This window comes from Tachypleus tridentatus, chromosome 12 (genome assembly GCF_004210375.1).
Source record: "Tachypleus tridentatus isolate NWPU-2018 chromosome 12, ASM421037v1, whole genome shotgun sequence".
In the NCBI taxonomy this organism is placed as follows: domain Eukaryota; kingdom Metazoa; phylum Arthropoda; class Merostomata; order Xiphosura; family Limulidae; genus Tachypleus; species Tachypleus tridentatus.
Genome location: NC_134836.1, coordinates 114,738,653 through 114,757,849, shown reverse-complemented (window position 1 = coordinate 114,757,849; position 19,197 = coordinate 114,738,653). Strand labels below are relative to the sequence as shown.

The following is a 19,197-nucleotide window of genomic DNA, read 5'->3' as shown; positions in this document are numbered from 1 at the left end:
AAACGTAAAAGTTGTTTCACAACAGGTGAATCTATTCTAAGAAACTGTTGAATTGCATTTTTTAGTCCAAAACAACATCGGGTACGTAACATTATTCAACAGAAGATACATACATGGACAAGTGTTTGAATCATTCTTTTTATGCCTTGTTTTGTGTTTTTGTCAGTTCTTATTAGTCCAGTGTACACATTTCTTGCCGTACGCATTAGATTACCTTTAGGCCAGGGGAGTTATTTCACAAAAGGTTTAAGGATGGTTCTCGAGTAGACCCAACAATTCAACTTAGAGGAAGGGGAGAGAGAATAATTTAAACCGTAATTTTTTGTCTAAAATATCTTACAACAATTTCAATTTTTGGACACTTTCGACCAAGCTTGAAGGAGTGATCGTCCCTACTGGATCCCCAAATGACGCCCCTGATTTAGGTGTTACTAATCAAAATAACAAATGTTGCATATTCTAAATATTTTTACTTTTGACTTTGTATAATTAGATGATTTATTTTTCATAACAGTTATTAGTATATATTTAAATGTTTTTTGTATTCTTAATAATATGAACAGTTTCTTTAACTATGCACTGCATATTTTTCGTGATGTTTTTAATAATTCTTTATTTTCGTTAAGGAATAAAAGATTACGAAAACAACTGTTTTTTTTGGCATTTAAACTGCTCGATAAATAACTGTTAAGCGATGTTTTTTAACCCTAAAAATAGAGTAGCTATGGTTAACATTTCCCTTATCCGAATAGTTTAAATCTGTAGAGTTAAACCAAGACTAATAATTCTTTGTGTTGCTCTCGGTTAATCGTTAACTGACGATAACTAAAATAAGATAATAAAAAATATCCTCAAATATTTGCCGATGAAGAAGTCAGTGCACATACTATTGACAACGGCGTAGATTTTTTACATCCGATGGGGGAATGATTTTTGCAACCACTTATGTGGACTGTTCAATTTGCAAATTGGTAATCTATGATTACGTAAACCTGAAAGCTGTAAACATGCAGTCACAGAGTAATCTTGTTGCCACGACACTTGCATGTATACTTAGGCCTACTGACTGATACTTACGAACTATGGCTTAGATCGAAAAGCTTAGAAGCACGCCTATATTAAAGATGTACATTTCGGCTACTGAAAAAGCCTACATCTAGGCCTAATTATGTAATTCGATTGGTAAGAACACGAGAATCATAAGAACAAACACATAATTTGTCGGCCTGTGATGCAATAAAACAATTCAACAGACAAAACTGTAGAGGGGATGATTGTATGCACCATACTCCTCACCTAAAATGAAGAGGGATGTATACCCCATTCCCCCAGGATCTACGCCCCTGATTATTGATACAACTTTAACATCGCAGTGGGCTTTAGCAACTTTTAAAATATTTACTGTAAACACTCGGAATCAAGAAGGAGTATTAAATATACATAATATTCAACAAAATAATATTTCAACTAAATGTTATGTAAAAGTCTAAAATGCTTGTAATGTGAAGCCACATCGCTAAGCCTAATGTAGGCTTAACTCAAATAGCGTCTATATTAAACCAGCAAAATTCGAATAAACAGTAACACACACAGATTTTGGTTGTGAATAAGGTTCAAAGTTGCTCGTTGGTGAAATGTTCTACAAACTGCAGATTTTCTTACCTGTATTAGAAACTAATTTATTAAAATATCCACTAATATCAAATTGTTTTATCCTTATTAAGTTAACTGGCTCTATACCTGTACTTTCAGGAATAACTACTAACATGCTGATGAATTTTATTGTTGTTTTGTCGACACCAAAGAATTTTCTAATTAATTTTTGAGAACGGCCCATATTTGAAATTAAAAACAGTATAATAATTCTTAAACTTATTTCCTCTCGTTATATCTTATATATTTCTCTTGGTCTTTAGATAATATTACTTGTTCATTCCAACAGAAACCTAACCTAAACAAAATGATTAGAAGGTAATTTACTAGTCAACGGAAAAAAGAAGGATTGAGTGTTATTTGTAATGGAATTACCATATGTTTTGGGGAAGGGGAAGTTATATTAAAGTAATCAAACTTTGTCAAAATGATTATAACACTATACTGTGATAGTTTGCACTCGAATTACCCCTGTCTTATTACGAACTTGGAATCAGAAACGACTAAAAATAGAATTTCCGATATGGAAGTTCTTTCTGCAACAATTCACAGCTCGGGAGGCAATACGTTCATAGGGTTACTTTCCACCCACCCACTGAAATCCGAAAACATATTTGAATTATTAAATATCAAGGTAAAATTTTATAAGTGTAAATAAAAAAGGACTACTTGTCACAACACGAAGTATGTGATTCATTACGATCGTTGATTAGTTAGAAACCACTAAATGAACCTAAAAGTCATACTACGAATTTTTAAAAATTGTCCTTACCTTAGATTTTCCTAGTTTAATATGCTTATGCGAAATGTTTATGTTGAGAAAACATTCATTCTGGTTTAATATTTAACAAGAGTGACTAAAATCACACTATAGTAAGAAACTACTAATAGATGCTATACATAATAATAAATAAAAATCACGGTTTTCTAATACGTCCGTGTTATGAAATGCGGCACGCCAGAAACGGCTTATTCTTGTGTAATATCAATGAACTGTGACACAGAAAAACATTAATAAAACCGTGTTTCGAAAGGGAGTAAATCGTATAAAATGTTTACATAATAATGCATAAGACATTTACTTGATATGAAACATTGGAATAAAAAATAATTTACTAAAGTAATTCGAATTTACCACAGAGAGAAAGGCCTGAAACTAAAATATGATACTGGAAGGTGAAATATATTGTTTTAAATAAAAATTATGTGTACGAAACACCATCGTTATTGGTTTCGTAATTTCATTTAAAGGAAATATTTGGCATTAGAATATTATCATGATACACGAGATGTATCATATTGTTATTGACTGGTGGTTAGAATACTATCATGATCCATGAGATGTTGTTAACTGGTGGTTAGAATATTATCATGATGCATGAGATGTTGATATTGGTGTTTGGTTAGTGGTTAGAATATTATCATGATGCATGAAATGTTGATATTGTTGTTTGGTTAGTGGTTAGAATATTATCATGATGCATGAGATGTTGATATTGTTGTTTGGTTAGTGGTTAGAATATTATCATGATGCATGAGATGTTGATATTGTTGTTTGGTTAGTGGTTAGAATATTATCATGATGCATGAAATGTTGATATTGTTGTTTGGTTAGTGGTTAGAATATTATCATGATGCATGAGATGTTGATATTGTTGTTTGGTTAGTGGTTAGAATATTATCATGATGCATGAGATGTTGATATTGTTGTTTGGTTAGTGGTTAGAATATTATCATGATGCATGAGATGTTGATATTGTTGTTTGGTTAGTGGTTAGAATATTATCATAATGCATGAGATGTTGATATTGTTGTTTGGTTAGTGGTTAGAATATTATCATGATGCATGAGATGTTGATATTGTTGTTTGGTTAGTGGTTAGAATATTATCATGATGCATGAGATGTTGATATTGTCATTTGGTTAGTGGTTAGTATATTATCATGATGCATGAGATGTTAATATTGTTGTTTGGTTAGTGGTTACAATATCATCTTGATGCATGAGATGTTGATATTGGTGTTTGGTTAGTGGTTAGAATATTATCATGATGCATGAAATGTTGATATTGTTGTTTGGTTAGTGGTTAGAATATTATCATGATGCATGAGATGTTGATATTGTTGTTTGGTTAGTGGTTAGAATATTATCATGATGCATGAGATGTTGATATTGTTGTTTGGTTAGTGGTTAGAATATTATCATGATGCATGAGATGTTGATATTGTTGTTTGGTTAGTGGTTAGAATATTATCATGATGCATGAGATGTTAATATTGTTGTTTGGTTAGTGGTTAGAATATTATCATGATGCATGAGATGTTGATATTGTTGTTTGGTTAGTGGTTAGAATATTATCATCATGCATGAGATGTTGATATTGTCCTTTGGTTAGTGGTTAGAATATTATCATGATGCATGAAATGTTGATATTGTTGTTGACTGGTGGTTATAATATTATCAGAATGCATTAGATGTTGATATTGTTGTTTACTGGTGGTTAGAATAGTGTCATGATATATGGCATGTTGAACTATTGTTGGGGGCCTGGGGTAGTTGGTGTACATTATCAAGATATTTGCTTTATCTATCATTGCAAGGTAATGCAAGGTTGTCCACTTTGAAAAGGTAGTTAAAGTTGTTATTGTTATTTTCTCAGGAATCGTAATGTACTCTGGAAAATACCAGTCAGTTAAAAATTATACGAAATACAACTTATTACTAAGAAAAAAATTATAATATTTCGTTATATTAGCTTTATATCATGCTGGCTTAAACTAATACTTAAAACAAGGAGAATCAAATAAGAGATTTGAGTAATTAAAAAAGAAAGCTTGTCTATTTGTTTTTAAATTTCGCGCAAAGCTACATGAGGGCTATCTGCGCTAACCGTATCAAATAAGACTAGAAGGAAGGTAGCTAGTGATCATCACCCATCGCCAACTACTTGGCTACTCTCTTACCAATTAATAGTGGGATTGACCGTCACATTATAATGCCCTCACGATTGAAAGAGCGAGCATGTTTAATGAGATGGGGATTCGAACCCGCGTTCGAATTACGAGTGGAGGGCCCTAACCACCTGACCATGCCGTGTGAAAGAAGAACGTTTCAACACTTTCATAATAATATATACAAACATGTAATTTATCATTCTTTAATTCAACAATACCCAAGTCGATTATCTCAAATATTAAGTGCAGGGAATTATGAAAAGAATAACGAGTCTGTTCACGATTGGTCAGATTAAGTCAAATGGAACCACACTGTTATCTTTATAACCAATAGGTAGTCGTTAACTACGGTCTTCCTCCACAGTGACTCCATCTTGAAAGGTTATTTGACCTCTTCCAAGGAAGAGCAGAATAGCTGAAATACTTCCATATCAAAAGGAAAGTATGTAACGGAATCCTCGTGGTGTTCACATGATGATCGATAACTCCCACCAATCAAAAGACAGAAAAATAATTTCAGAAAATGGTAAAAAGAAACAAAATTTTGGGTTGAGATTTCTGAGAAAAATAAATATTTTTTCCTAAAGCTGGTGTGAATCTTAGAGTGGTTTTTGTTTAAGAGAAAACAGAAGATAAAAAGAAAGTAAAAATAGAGATTCACACATCGTCAGGTTTTATAAGGATCTGTCACGGCTAGAGAAAGAAAACGTCTTCCGTTTTTTTGTGAGAGTGTATGTGTGTTTTAAGGGGGAAGGGGGTGCAGAGAAGCCTTTGCGTGGGAATAAGTTGATTCCAAGATCGTCAATATTCCAGAGTGAGGTTGGTGATCACAATCCAGAATCCTCAGCACTGTAGATTGGAGTGAACTGGACAACCTTTAATATTATCGTTACTCTGGGTTACAGTAAACTACTCGAGTTCCAAGATCCTTAGGAGTTTAGGAGCAAACCCACGGTGAAGTAAACAAAGCAAAAAAAAACGTTTCATTACAATGGCCAAAATGAAACAGGATGGCCAAAATTTATAAAAAAAACTAAAACAAAAAGTGTTTTTTTGGAATGGTCAAAACTATAAAAAGAATGTTTTTTTTAATGACCAAAATGAAACAGGATTACCAACATTTATAAAAATATTTCTTGACAATGGTCAAAATGAAACATTATGACCAATATTTATAAATAAAATATTTATAATGGTCAAAATGAAACAGGATTACCAAGATTTACAAAAGGAAAGAGAAAAACGTTTCTTTAAAAAAGTCAAAAGTAAACAGAATAACCAATATAAAAAGTCACCCTAGAATTATAACACATGACAAGATAAGCGAATCGTTTCGTTTCAGTGGTCACATAAAAAAGCAAAACGATTTTCAGCTTTGCAATAAAGCAACTCCCCATATCACATCACTTTGACTGCAAGTTAAGTAACAACTTTTAAATTAAGACCAAGAATTTTAAGTGATTCCATATATCAGAAACTAAACCAATAAATAAATATATATATATATAAGAGAATGTTGTAATTCACTACAGTCTGTGAAGCCTGGTTGATTTTATTGAAAACAAAAAAACTGCCAGAACACTTACTGAACAGACGTCACGATAAATGTAAATCATGTTGGGAATATATTTGAACCGAGTTCTTTGTAAGCAAAACAGATTTTCAACCAAATATCAAGAAGTTGCTCAAACACGTACATCGTGACAGTATGCATGTCCAACTGTTTGAAACTACTGGTTCTTGTAAAGACATTCATTGTGACAATATACGTGTTTACCCACTTAAAACTATTGGTTCTTTCAAACACACACATTGTGACATTATACATGTCCATTTTTTCAAGGAGAGTCACTTAAAACTAGTGTTTTTTTTCAAGCACACACAATGTAATATTATACATGTCCATTCTTTCAAAGAGAGTCACTTAAAACTACTGGTACTTTCAAGCAGATTTTTCGTAATAATATGTCTTTATTAACTTAAAAACTATTGGTTTATAAAAAAACGTTCATCTTAATAATACACGTGTTAAGTCGCTTAAACTACTAGTTACTGTCATTTCTTTTCCAAATAATCTTTGAACAAATAATAATCACATTGTGAGTCTGTGAGAAAAGTATTAGTTTCTTTTCTCTGAATATAGGAAACTTGTGTATGACTTATTTATATGTTAAGGCTGGTTGGTAATACAATAATTTGTTGAACAGGTGGCATTATCTTGACACATGTTCATTCATTGGTTTGATTTGAATTTCCTGCAAAGCTACACGAGGTCTATCTGTACTAGTCATCCATAATTTAGGAGTGTAAGACTAGAGGGAAGGCAGCTAGTCATCACCACCCAACGCCAACTCTTTTATCAACGAATAGTGGGATTGACCGTCGTTTTATAACGCCACCACGGCTGAAAGGGCGAGCATGTTTGGTGTGACGGGAATTCGAATCTGCGACCCTCAAAGTTCGAGTCGAGCGCCCTAACCACATGGCAAAGCGGGCCTACAGATCTTAGACGTAAAGAAGGGGCTATATATTTTGTTTGTTTGTTTGTTTTAAATTTCGCGCAAAGCTATACGTGAGCCATCTGTGCTAGCAGTTCCTAATTTATCAGTGTAAGAGTATAGGGAAGGTAGCTAGTCATTACCACCCAACGCCAACTCTTGGGCTACTCTCTTACCAACGAATAGTGAGATTGACCGTAACTTTATAACGTCCCCAAAATCGAGCATGTTTGGTGTGAAGGAGATTCAAACTCGTGACTCTCAGATTATGAGTTGAACACCTTAACTACCTGGTCATGCCGGGCCTTACGCTCATTTAAAAATCTCTTAGAATTAGTCGAGCTGAATTAAACTTTTGAAAATTTGGATAAGTTTTAAAATTAATGTTCTAGCTGTTCACGTGACTAAATATCGTATAAATTGGTCACCTCAGTATAATTTCAAGAGTGTTTTCTTGCGATAATTAGAAACGTGACTTTGAAATATCTATGCATGCAGACACCACTAATATGTGAAAATGTGTTGCTTTAATCTAATAAAATCGTGTCCTAAAGTTAAACACTGGAATAATCGCATGATCATAGTATTATAGATAATATTAGGTTACTATATACACATATGAAAAAGACAGTAGATGGTATTGTTTTGGCTTCGGTTTCACAACATGTGTTTCTCAATACTCTTATTGAACGATAATGTGGAACACATTATACGAATAACGAAGCTTTTCAATTTTGTTTACCTTTATATGACAAAAAAAATTCATTAATCAACACTAGGCAGAAATTTTAACGATAAACATTCAGTTTATATATATATATATTCCGTGTATATAAAACTGTAATCACGTGTCCTTATTCTGCCCGTCCTTCCAAGCATCCGGGAAGTACGGACGAAGAGGTTAAGCTTCCTTTTTGGATTTTGTAAATACATTTTTTTTTATTAAAACAATTTACCGAAGAACTTTACACAAAAAAATAACACTATGGAAATCAACAGTTAGAGAAATAACTATGAAATAATGGGCGTTTCAGAACGTTAGTATTAGAAACGCTAGGCCAGCTGCGTGTGAAGGTCAGTTCTGTAATCAATCAACTGAAGATGAGTTACGTAACCCTTGAAGAAAAACGATCTTCAGAAAACACGTCCTGTTTCATAAAGCTACTTTATTCCAACATCAGTACAATTAATCAATTTTCGGTTATAACATATTTTTAAAGTCTGGAACGTAAAAGTGGATGCGAAAAATGATACATTTTTCTCACTGAGACACGTGTGTATTTCTTTTATGTTTTAACATCAAGATTCACATTGGGGTAGTTGCACGATATTACACATTGGGGTAGTTGCACGATATTACACATTGGGGTATTTGCACGATATTACACATTGGGGTATTCGCACGATATTAACTCGGGACTGTAGCTTTATAAGTGCGTAAGTTTTACCATATTATGTCAGAAATCTGGAATTCTTAAAAGACTTTCACTTGTTTCATAAATATTAGTGTTTTTACATATTATATATAATTTTTACGTCCCCCCCACCCCACCTGGTGGCTGAGCGGTAATATTGGGAACTAAATCGAGACTCGATCTTCGTGATAGGCACAGCACCAACAACTCATTGTGAAGCCTCATGCTAAACAAAAATAGTAAAGAATCACTCTTAATTTGTTGATAAGGTTTTCAGCTGACAGTCGTTTCCAGGTTTAATAGTTACTATAGATTTGTTTATAACATTATTAGTTGACAGTCGTTTCCAGGTTTAATAGTTACTGTAGATTTGTTTATAAGATTATTAGCTGACAGTCGCTTCCAGGTTTAAGAGTTACTGTAGATATGTTTATAAGATTATTAGCTGACAGTCGCTTCCAGGTTTAAGAGTTACTGTAGATTTGTTTATAATATTATTAGCTGACAGTCGCTTCCAGGTTTAAGAGCTACTGTAGATTTGTTTATAACATTATTAGCTGACAGTCGTTTCCAAGTTTAATAGTTACTGTAAATTTGTTTATAATATTATTAGCTGACAGTCGTTTCCGGGTTTCTTTGTGGTTTATAAGAGGTGATATAAGGAATGTGAACATTACCAGTTCCTTTGGGTGTCTATTGTTTAAATATTAAATTCATTCTTTAAAAATATCAGTTACGAAATGTGTTTTTATTAGCATTTATTTTATTTTATTAAATTTTAAAACTTTACATATTTACAAAGTAGGATCACAGAGTTTTAGTGTTTCTATGACTACCGTATAAACAAAATCACTTATAAAAGTGATGCCGTACATGTGGCAAATCGGTCATTGTACGATCCCTTGTATTATTTACCGTACACTGTTTTATATATATATATATAAGAATAGAGTGAGTGAGAGAAAAGGTTATAGACCTTCTATGTACACATATCAACAATGCAAATACGTTTTCATGAGATTACACGAGCTGGCGAAAATGACCATTAACAAATATGCCTGGATGACAGGAGATAAAGTCATAACTGAGTGACAATACGTAACTGGAATGCTCTTGGTTATTTTTCAACAATGTTACAAACACGTATTACTGTTATTCACACGTCTGTAACTGAAAGCGGTTTGATTTTGGTTTTTGTATTTAATTTTCTAGTTACCCACTTTCACAACCTAATAACCACAATATACCGCATATCATCTACGCAACGTGTTTACCCTTAGAATTAGTTTATCGCATCGAACAAAACCGTTTGGCAAATACGCATATATTTCGCCTAAACACACAAATGTATGCGTGAGTGAAGGACATTAATACATTATGGGCGGCAAAAGGCGTCAGTTCCAAAGAGGAAGCGGCCAGTAGTGATTTGGAAAGTCAAAAGGTGTGTATCCTGTGTTACCACTACCTAGCTATATATCAGTGTTCCCGGTAAAGCACACAATCGCACCATTGTGAACACCATCATTTCCGATGGCGTACTGATGTACTTGTAGAGTCTGCATTTTATTAAAACGTTTCATCTATTACTGGTCTTGTCACTTCTATACCTTCCTCACAATCCCTGAAAGTCGATGCTTTAATAAATGTTTAAACCTCAGAATGTTCTACGGACTGTAGTAAGTTTCGGACTTACGTTTCGAGGTCAGGAACTGTAAACAACGACAATGGTGTAAATAATATAAGAAATATTTTTTTTGCGGATGTTGATTTTTCACTTTAACCGTTGACCAGTTTCAGTAAGGAAATCTGATGACGTGATATATATACACACACACATTTGGTAAGTTAGAAGGGATGCATGTTTAATTGAACCTGCGACATTTTCGAAAAGTTACCAGGTCATTCAGTGACTGTTCGACCTTTACTGGACCAGGGTCTAGAGGTCAGACAGCGAAAAGTTAAAAATAACCTTTAGGATATGCGCATATTTAGAGTGATAGGAATACCGGTTCAACCACAAAACAATGCAATCAATGTTTTTATTAACGCACTTTGGCTTCATCGGCGTTTTCTTCCTCAGCTGGACATCTTGCCAAAGATTTGACTCCTCAGAACTGATGCTTCCTCAAGGACACATTCGTGGTAGATTGTTACAGACCAAGAGTAACCGACGGATCCATGGGTTTCTAGGGATTCCCTATGCTACGGCTCCAATTGGTCCATTTAGATTCAAGGTAGGTTTCTCTCTCTCGTCTCAAAATAAACCTATGCGTTTGCAGAATCTTTGGTTCGGGGTTTTTGCATTACCTTTATTAACTAAACTTTTATATACTCTAGGTTGGAGTGATGACAGAAAATGAAGAAGTAGAAAAAAAGCGAAATATTATATAAATTTAATAATTGTTATCTGATCCATGTTACAATGCAGGTCTCAATAATTACATTGTTCATGGTCTAAGGTGTTACACGTACTGCTCTTTGTTCATTATTTTTTATAGATATAACATTGTTTTGAAATAAGGTGTTATAAGTACTGCACTTTGTTTCTGATTTTTCTATAGATAGTACATTGTTCATGTTCTAAAGTGATGTAAGTTCTATTCCTTGTTCCTGATTTCTCTACTGATATTACACTGTTTATGATCTAAGGCGTTGTAAGTGCTGTTCTTTGTTCCTAATTTTTCCATAGATATCACATTGTTCATGATCTAAGGTGTTGTAAGTACTGCACTTTGTTTACGATTTTTCAACAGATATTACATTGTCCAAGATCTAAAGTCATATAAGTACTGCTCTTTGTTCTCGATTTTTCTATAGATATTACATTGTTTTGATCTAAAGTGTTGTAAGTAATGCTCTTTGTTCCTAATTTTTATATATATTACATTGTTCATGATCTAAGGTGTTGTAAATGCTGCTTTTTGTTCCCAATTTTTTCATAGATATTACAATTTTCATGATCTAAGTGTTGTAAGTACTATTCTTTGTTCCTTATGTTTAAATATATTACATTGTTCATGATCTAAGGTGTTGCAAGTACTAGTCTTTGTTCCTGATTTTTATAGGTATTATATTACTTATGATCTAAGTGTTGTAAGTACTATTCTTTGTTCCTGATTTTTCTACAGATATTACATTGTTCATGATCTAAGGTAATATAAGTTCCGTCCTTTCTTCGAGATTTTTCTACAGATATTATATTGTACCTGATCTAAGGTGATATAAGTACTACTCTTTGCTCCTGGCTTTTCTGCAGATATTACATTGTTCATGGTCTAAGGTGTTGTAAGTGTTGTTCTTTATTCCTAATTTTTCCATAGATCTTACATTGTTCATGATTTAAGGTGTTGTAAGTACTATTATTTATTCCTAATTTTTTACAGGTATTACATAGTTTTATGTAAGGTGTTGTAAGTACTATTTTTTGTTCCTAATTTTTTATATATATTACATTGTTCATGATCTATGATGTTGTAAGTACTACTCTTTGTTCATAATGTTTCTACAGGTATTACATTGTTCATGATCTAAGGTAATATAAGTACTGCTCATTGTTCCTGATTTTTCTTAGATATTACATTGTTTTGATCTAAGGTGTTGTAAGTACTGCTCTTTGTTCCTAATTTTTCTACAGATATTACATTGTTTTGATCTAATGTGTTATAAGTAATGCTCTTTTTTATTCCTAATTTATGTATATATTACATTGTTCATGATCTAAGGTGTTGTAAGTACTATTCTTTGTTCCTGATTTTTATAGATATTACATTGTTCATGATCTAAGTGTTGTAAGTACTGCTTTTGTTCCTGATTTTTCTACAGATATCACATTGTTCATAATCTAAGGTGTTGTAAGTACTATTCTTGGTTCCTCATTTTTGTATATATATATATCACATTGTTCATGACCTAAGGTATGGTAAGTACTGCTCATTGTTCATAATTTTTCTACAGATATTGCATTATTCATGATCTGAGGTAATATAAGTACTGATTTTTGTTCCTGATTTTTCTACATGTATTACATTGTTCATGATCTAAGGTAATGTAAGTACTGATTTTTCTACAGATATTACATTGTTCATGATCTAAGGTGTTGTAAGTACTATTCTTGGTTCCTCGTTTTTTATATATATTACATTGTTTCTGATCTAATGTGATATAAGTACTGATTTTTATACAGATATTACATTGTTTCTGATCTAATGTGATATAAGTACTGATTTTTATACAGATATTACATTGTTTCTGATCTAATGTGATATAAGTACTGATTTTTATACAGATATTACATTGTTTCTGATCTAATGTGATATAAGTACTGATTTTTATACAGATATTACATTGTTTCTGATCTAATGTGATATAAGTACTGATTTTTATACAGATATTACATTGTTCATGATTTAATGTGATATAAGTACTGATTTTTATACAGATATTACATTGTTTCTGATCTAATGTGATATAAGTACTGATTTTTATACAGATATTACATTGTTCATGATTTAATGTGATATAAGTACTGATTTTATACAGATATTACATTGTTTCTGATCTAATGTGATATAAGTACTGATTTTATACAGATATTACATTGTTCATGATTTAATGTGATATAAGTACTGATTTTATACAGATATTACATTGTTTCTGATCTAATGTGATATAAGTACTGATTTTTATACAGATATTACATTGTTCATGATTTAATGTGATATAAGTACTGATTTTTATACAGATATTACATTGTTCATGATTTAATGTGATATAAGTACTGATTTTTATACAGATATTACATTGTTTCTGATCTAATGTGATATAAGTACTGATTTTATACAGATATTACATTGTTCATGATTTAATGTGATATAAGTACTGATTTTTATACAGATATTACATTGTTTCTGATCTAATGTGATATAAGTACTGATTTTTATACAGATATTACATTGTTCATGATTTAATGTGATATAAGTACTGCACTTTGTTTCTAATTGTTCTATTGCTATTACATTGTTCCTTTGATCCTGATTTCTTGTACACTGACCATGCTCTATGGTGTTGTAATAATTGTTCTTTCGCCTTCAGTATAGTAAGGAATCTTCTTTGGCGTCGTTGTTTGTTTTCTGTGATTATTATAAAGTACTACACGAGCTGTGCTGTTTGATGTTGCTTATAAAGGAATTAAAAATAGTTTTACAGAGTGAAAAGTTGTTATTTGTTGTTAAGCACAACCCCTGTTTCTAGCAGTATCGGTCCGCAGTCATCCGTTTGTTTCACTGGGAGAGCGGAGTGAAAATAGTTCAAACTGAATTCGTGTAGTTAAGCCAATCTAATGCCATTGGTTTCACTATTTCAGTCATAATCTATATTTACATATAAAAGCTATGGATTTGTTTATACAGTTAGTTTATATCAATCGTCATAGCTAAAAATGATATTTCATATAACTGTGTATATCCTTAAACTTCACTGAATTACTAGTGAAGCTGATAAAACTTAAAACAAGTGGTTATAAAACCTTTCTTATTATTACTTAAGTGCGGTTATTTAATAACTTGTAGATTCTTGATAATCTGGAACATAAACACATAGATTATATATATTTATTAAATTATTCTAGAATGTTATCTTGAAACAAATCATTTTGTCCAATATTGCGTATTTCCTGAAATTACACATGGTTTAGTGCAAAACGATTAATTAAACTTCAAAATCCAGTGTTTGTTTTTTTAGATATAAAACGTATAAAAAGTGTGTATCGTTTTGTAAAGTAGAACGAAGTTGGAAGAAGATAATTAGATGTTTCAATGTCTGTTTCACACTTTCTGTTTCATCTCCGAAAAATTGTTTTATTTCATATCAATCTGTTTTAATAACACAGAAAAAGAATTCTGTGAATTTACTTGTTTTACCTATCTACGAAGCTGTAGCAAAACTGGCGTGTTTTTTTTTTTCGAACCACCATTTTAAGAACAAAACGAAAAGTGCGATTGTATAAGCACCCTTTGTGGGTTTTTTTGTAGGAATCCGGTTTTAACCTCTCTATATCATGTTTGTTAACTTGTTTGTTGTCAGGCACAAATCTATACAGTGAGTTATCAGTGCTCTGCCCGCTGCAGGTTTTGAAACACGACTTTTAACGGTATAACCTTCAGGGTTACCCCTGGGTCACGGGGGGGGGATGTAACCAGTTACAGTTCATTTATCGTATCGGTCGGCAAGATATTTCGTCTGAAAAAATTGATGTTATATAAACGGGAATTTTAAATAACAACTGTTGACTTACAAACGTTTTATAACTATTTTAATTAAAAAAGTTAAACATGCGGATACTTTTTGTTATCCCCAAAATTAACCATTTTCATTTTTGTTAAAGAAACTTGTCAGATTTTTATTATTCTCTCTTTCTTCCTTTTTTTTTTTTAGTTTATTACCTGTTTGTTGCTTAGTCTTTGAAGAAACTTTTCCCTATGTTACGTGCCTTTTCCTTCTCAAGACCGTGAACAAGGCCTACTGTTGTTACTTATATCAGAGTAGTGGAAAACCCACGGAACTGTTGCCAAGCGTGAAAGTTGAGCAGTAATACGATGTTGAAATAACCACCCAAATACACGAAATGTGGGTTTTTTGAAGGACTCGTCGAAAAGAGCAAATATTACTTTCATGAAGAGACAGCTGTAGTTGTCCTGGTAAACAGGTAGATTACTGAATAGGAAAGGCACTGAGAGATAAGACGGATAACCAGATAAATGTTATAGAAAAAAAAAAGCCACAAGATAGAAAGTTTCCCTTCCGGATACTACAAAACACTTATTTCAACTTAACGTGATAATAATAATAAAAAAACATGTAATAACCTTAAATTTCTTTCCAAATCACGCAAATTCTGTATCCCAGTAGGACTTACAAGTCATAAGGCCTGCTTTTAGTAAGGTTCCGTGATGGAAGTGACTTTGCTATACTTGAGAATGTTATCATGTTTGAAACACTAAACGCGATTATTGGTAATTAAACCAATCTAAAAATAACATTCCGGAACCTGAAACAGTAGTTGAGTAAATTATGATTACAAGTTACCTTTACAATTCCCCCCTTTATTTTACTTCAGAAATTAAGGATAGCGTGTATATTAAAAGGCTGTTGTATTTTTATTCAACAACTCCCATTTAAACTATCTAACGCTTTGTTCACCACGGGGAATCGAAACCCAGATTTTAGTACTGCGAGTCCGTGAACTCACCTTTACCTGTTGGTATACGTAAGTCAGGGAAACGAAATTATTTTAATACTTTAACAGCAAGACACACGCACAGACAAACCTATGGTATATATACTTATGTGAACTCTAAACATTAAGTTCAAAGCAGAACAGCGGGAAAGTTAGAACAGTTTAAGAACGTTGCTTGGAATACTCCATGTTATTATATTCTGATATGGTGTTATTAATATTAACCTGAATAACTAGGATTCATTAGTTTCTTACAAACTGACCAACGTTTTGAATGGATTTGCATTGTCATTACTTCTTTGTCTCTCCATTTTTTATTTTTCCTTTTTCATAACACTGCCGACTCTGAAAAATAGGATATATATATACACATACGTGTGGGTGGGTTCAGTGCTATATTCTGTTGGTTTTTATTTTTGACCTTTGACCTGCTAGAATTCGGTTTAAATCCTTATACTGTGTACACCTACCGTTTTACATTTCCGTAGACACCCCAAAACCCAAATACACATTATAGCTGTCCCCACTATGATTTGTAACATTTTCTTTGTGTTTTGTTTCCTGTTAAGTTTTTTGGCCTGATTTTTACAGTTTACACACAAAAACACTCATACATACGTATAGATAAACACACATACAAACACATACATATACAAACACACACATATACATACACACTCATAGAAACATACACAATATACATATACAAACATACACATACATACACACACACATATACAAACATATACATATGAAAACACACACACACACACATATACAAACATATACATATGAAAACATACACACACACACATATATATATATACACATCCATACACACATTAACAGCCAAGTTAAATGTTCACTCTTATAAAATTTAAGAATCGCTACAGATGTCTTGTCCAGTGATACGTTTTAAACCATCAAGAATCAGGTAACTAACAGAACAATAGCGACGTTTGGAAATGGAATCTACATGAATTATCCTTACTGAATATTCAGTTTATAAATCTATTTAATAAAGTGTTTTTGATGAATTTGTTGTTTTAAGAAAACAAGGAAGAAAAACATTTAACTGGACAACACAAGTATGATCTTGTGAAATATCATAACACATCAAACACGTTTCAGAAGAGACTTCAGCTATAACTTTCTGTTGTTTTACAGTGACAGTTTGTTTGTTGTTTGTTCTTTGAATTTCGCACAAAGCTACACGAGGGCTATCTGTGCTAGCTGTCCCTAATTTAGTAGTGTAAGACTAGAGGGAAGGCAGCTAGTTATCACCACCCACCGCCAACTTTTGGGCTACTCTTTTACCAACGAATAGTGGGATTTATCGTCACGTTATAACAACCCCACGGCTGAAAGTGCGGTCATGTTTGGCGCGAGCGGGATGCGAACCCGCGACCCTCAGATTACGAGTCACACGCCTCAACACGTTGGGCCATGCCGGGCTTTAAAAAGAGTTACTCTGTGTTTGTGTGTTCTCTTATAGCAAAGCCACATCGGGCTATTTGCTGAGCCCACCGAGGGGAATCGAACCCCTGATGTTAGCGTTGTAAATCCGAAGACATACCGCTGTACTAGCGGGGGGCTTACAAAATTGAATTTTTTTTGTGTTTTTTTTTTGTTAATGATAACCGAAAAACAAATCAGCCAGGGCAGGAAGATTCTCCAAAATTAATAATCGTACAAATGATTACTTGGAACATGATAGTAGCCTTTTGTTTAGCCTATCACTTCTAAATTAGCGCAGATAGCCCCCTGGTAGCTTGGTGCGAAATTCCAGAAACAAAGAAACAAATAAAACTCATCGTAACCGATATAAGGTACCTAATAAAATCAGTTACCCGGAAAGTTTTTACAGACCCGGAAAACAACAGACGATGTACCATATCTAAAAAGAACATAATGGATTCAATTATGTTAAAGGGTTAAAAAACAGAAACAAACACGATTCAGAAAAGTCAAAGAGATTTTGCGGCTGATAAGCAGTTTCTAGGAAACTCAAACGTTTTGACCGAGAAGGACCATTGCTTTATTTTAGTTTTCATATACTTTTTGTTATTTTACTTTTTCGTGAAAAAAATATCTTCTATACAAAGATTATCCTTTCTAAGAAGTGGAAGAAATAAATGAAAGTTCATTCGCAGATATTTGTCTTTTAATGGTACATAAAATATAAAAAATACTTTACTGTAATTTCATCCACTAGTTGAGATAGCTGTGAACGTTTCATAATCACGGATTCAACTGAGACATTGGTCGCTTTCAAACTGTGTATTTGAACAAAATTATTCTGGTATAGTTTGTTTGATTTTTGAATTTCGCGCAAAGCTACTCGAGGGCCATATGCGCCAGCTGTCCCTAATTTAACAGTGTAAGACCAGAGGGAAAACAGCTTGTCACCACCACCCACCATCGACTTTTAGACTGCTCTTTTACAAACGAATAGTGGTATTGATCGTCACATTATAACGACCCCACGGCTGAAAGGGCGAGCATGTTTGGTGTGACGGGGATTCGAACCCGCGATCCTCAGATTACGAGTCGAACGCCTTTACCCCCGTGGCCATGTAGGGCCCACTGGTATAGCTTAATTGGACTACAAATTTAATAAACGAGACCACAGACTTCAGGCCTTGAGACAGCTTAGAATTTAATCCCACAAACATTCACATGTGCTGATGTAGGATGAAGAAGGCAGGTCTCACATATCATAACCAGAGATGTAATTGCAGTGATTAGATTCTTGTTTTCAAAACAAAAATAATTTTTGAAAGATTTCCAAACATCAACATTATTCTAGTCCTGTACTTTTGTATCTACTACTACTCTTGAAGATTTTCTCTAGTGACTCAGTCCTAAAGTTATGAAGTTACGATAGTAGTTTCTCACGATAAACAAAGATCTCATATTCCTCTGTGTAACTCCGCGCTAAAGAAAACAAAACACCAACCATTTACATATACTTAATTTGTAATTTTAACTCAAAAACAAGACGAAACAAAAGCAAATTAAACAAAGAAACGTTGCATCAACTGAAAAAATCCCAGGATACAAGTTACAATGTGGGATTATAGTTAGATCCTAGGGTACAAGTTACAATGTGGGATTATAGTTAGATCCAAGGGTACAAGTTACAACGTGGGATTATAGTTAGATCCAAGGGTACAAGTTATAACGTGGGATTATAGTTAGATCCCTGGGCACAAGTTACAATGTGGGATTATAGGTAGAACCCAGGGTACAAGTTACAATGTGGGATTATAATTGATGCAGCTTTTTGTTTAATTTGTTATTGTTTTTGAGTTTGGATCTGCTGTTTTTAACGCAGTGCTTCCTTCTGATTTTACTTATTTTACTGTTTAACTTCATTAAGATGTATTTTCACTAACATACATACATATATATTATGTACTCCAATGACAAACCTTGCAGAT

General features: G+C 32.9%; 1 protein-coding gene and 1 pseudogene across 4 annotated transcripts in view; both read left to right on the top strand.

Moving 5' to 3' along the window:
• Positions 1-19,197, top strand: part of LOC143234409 (cytochrome P450 4c3-like) — an 85,359-nt pseudogene that overhangs the window by 18,435 nt on the left and 47,727 nt on the right. The window lies entirely within an intron of this gene.
• Positions 9,871-19,197, top strand: part of LOC143234407 (cocaine esterase-like) — a gene marked incomplete at its 3' end in the record, with an annotated part of 29,505 nt that continues 20,178 nt past the window's right edge. Inside the window, 2 exon segments of one of the 3 annotated variants that reach the window (XM_076471773.1) lie at positions 9,871-9,961; positions 10,601-10,754. In XM_076471773.1, the coding sequence (XP_076327888.1) occupies positions 10,638-10,754 (117 nt within the window). 3 annotated transcript variants of the gene reach the window in all.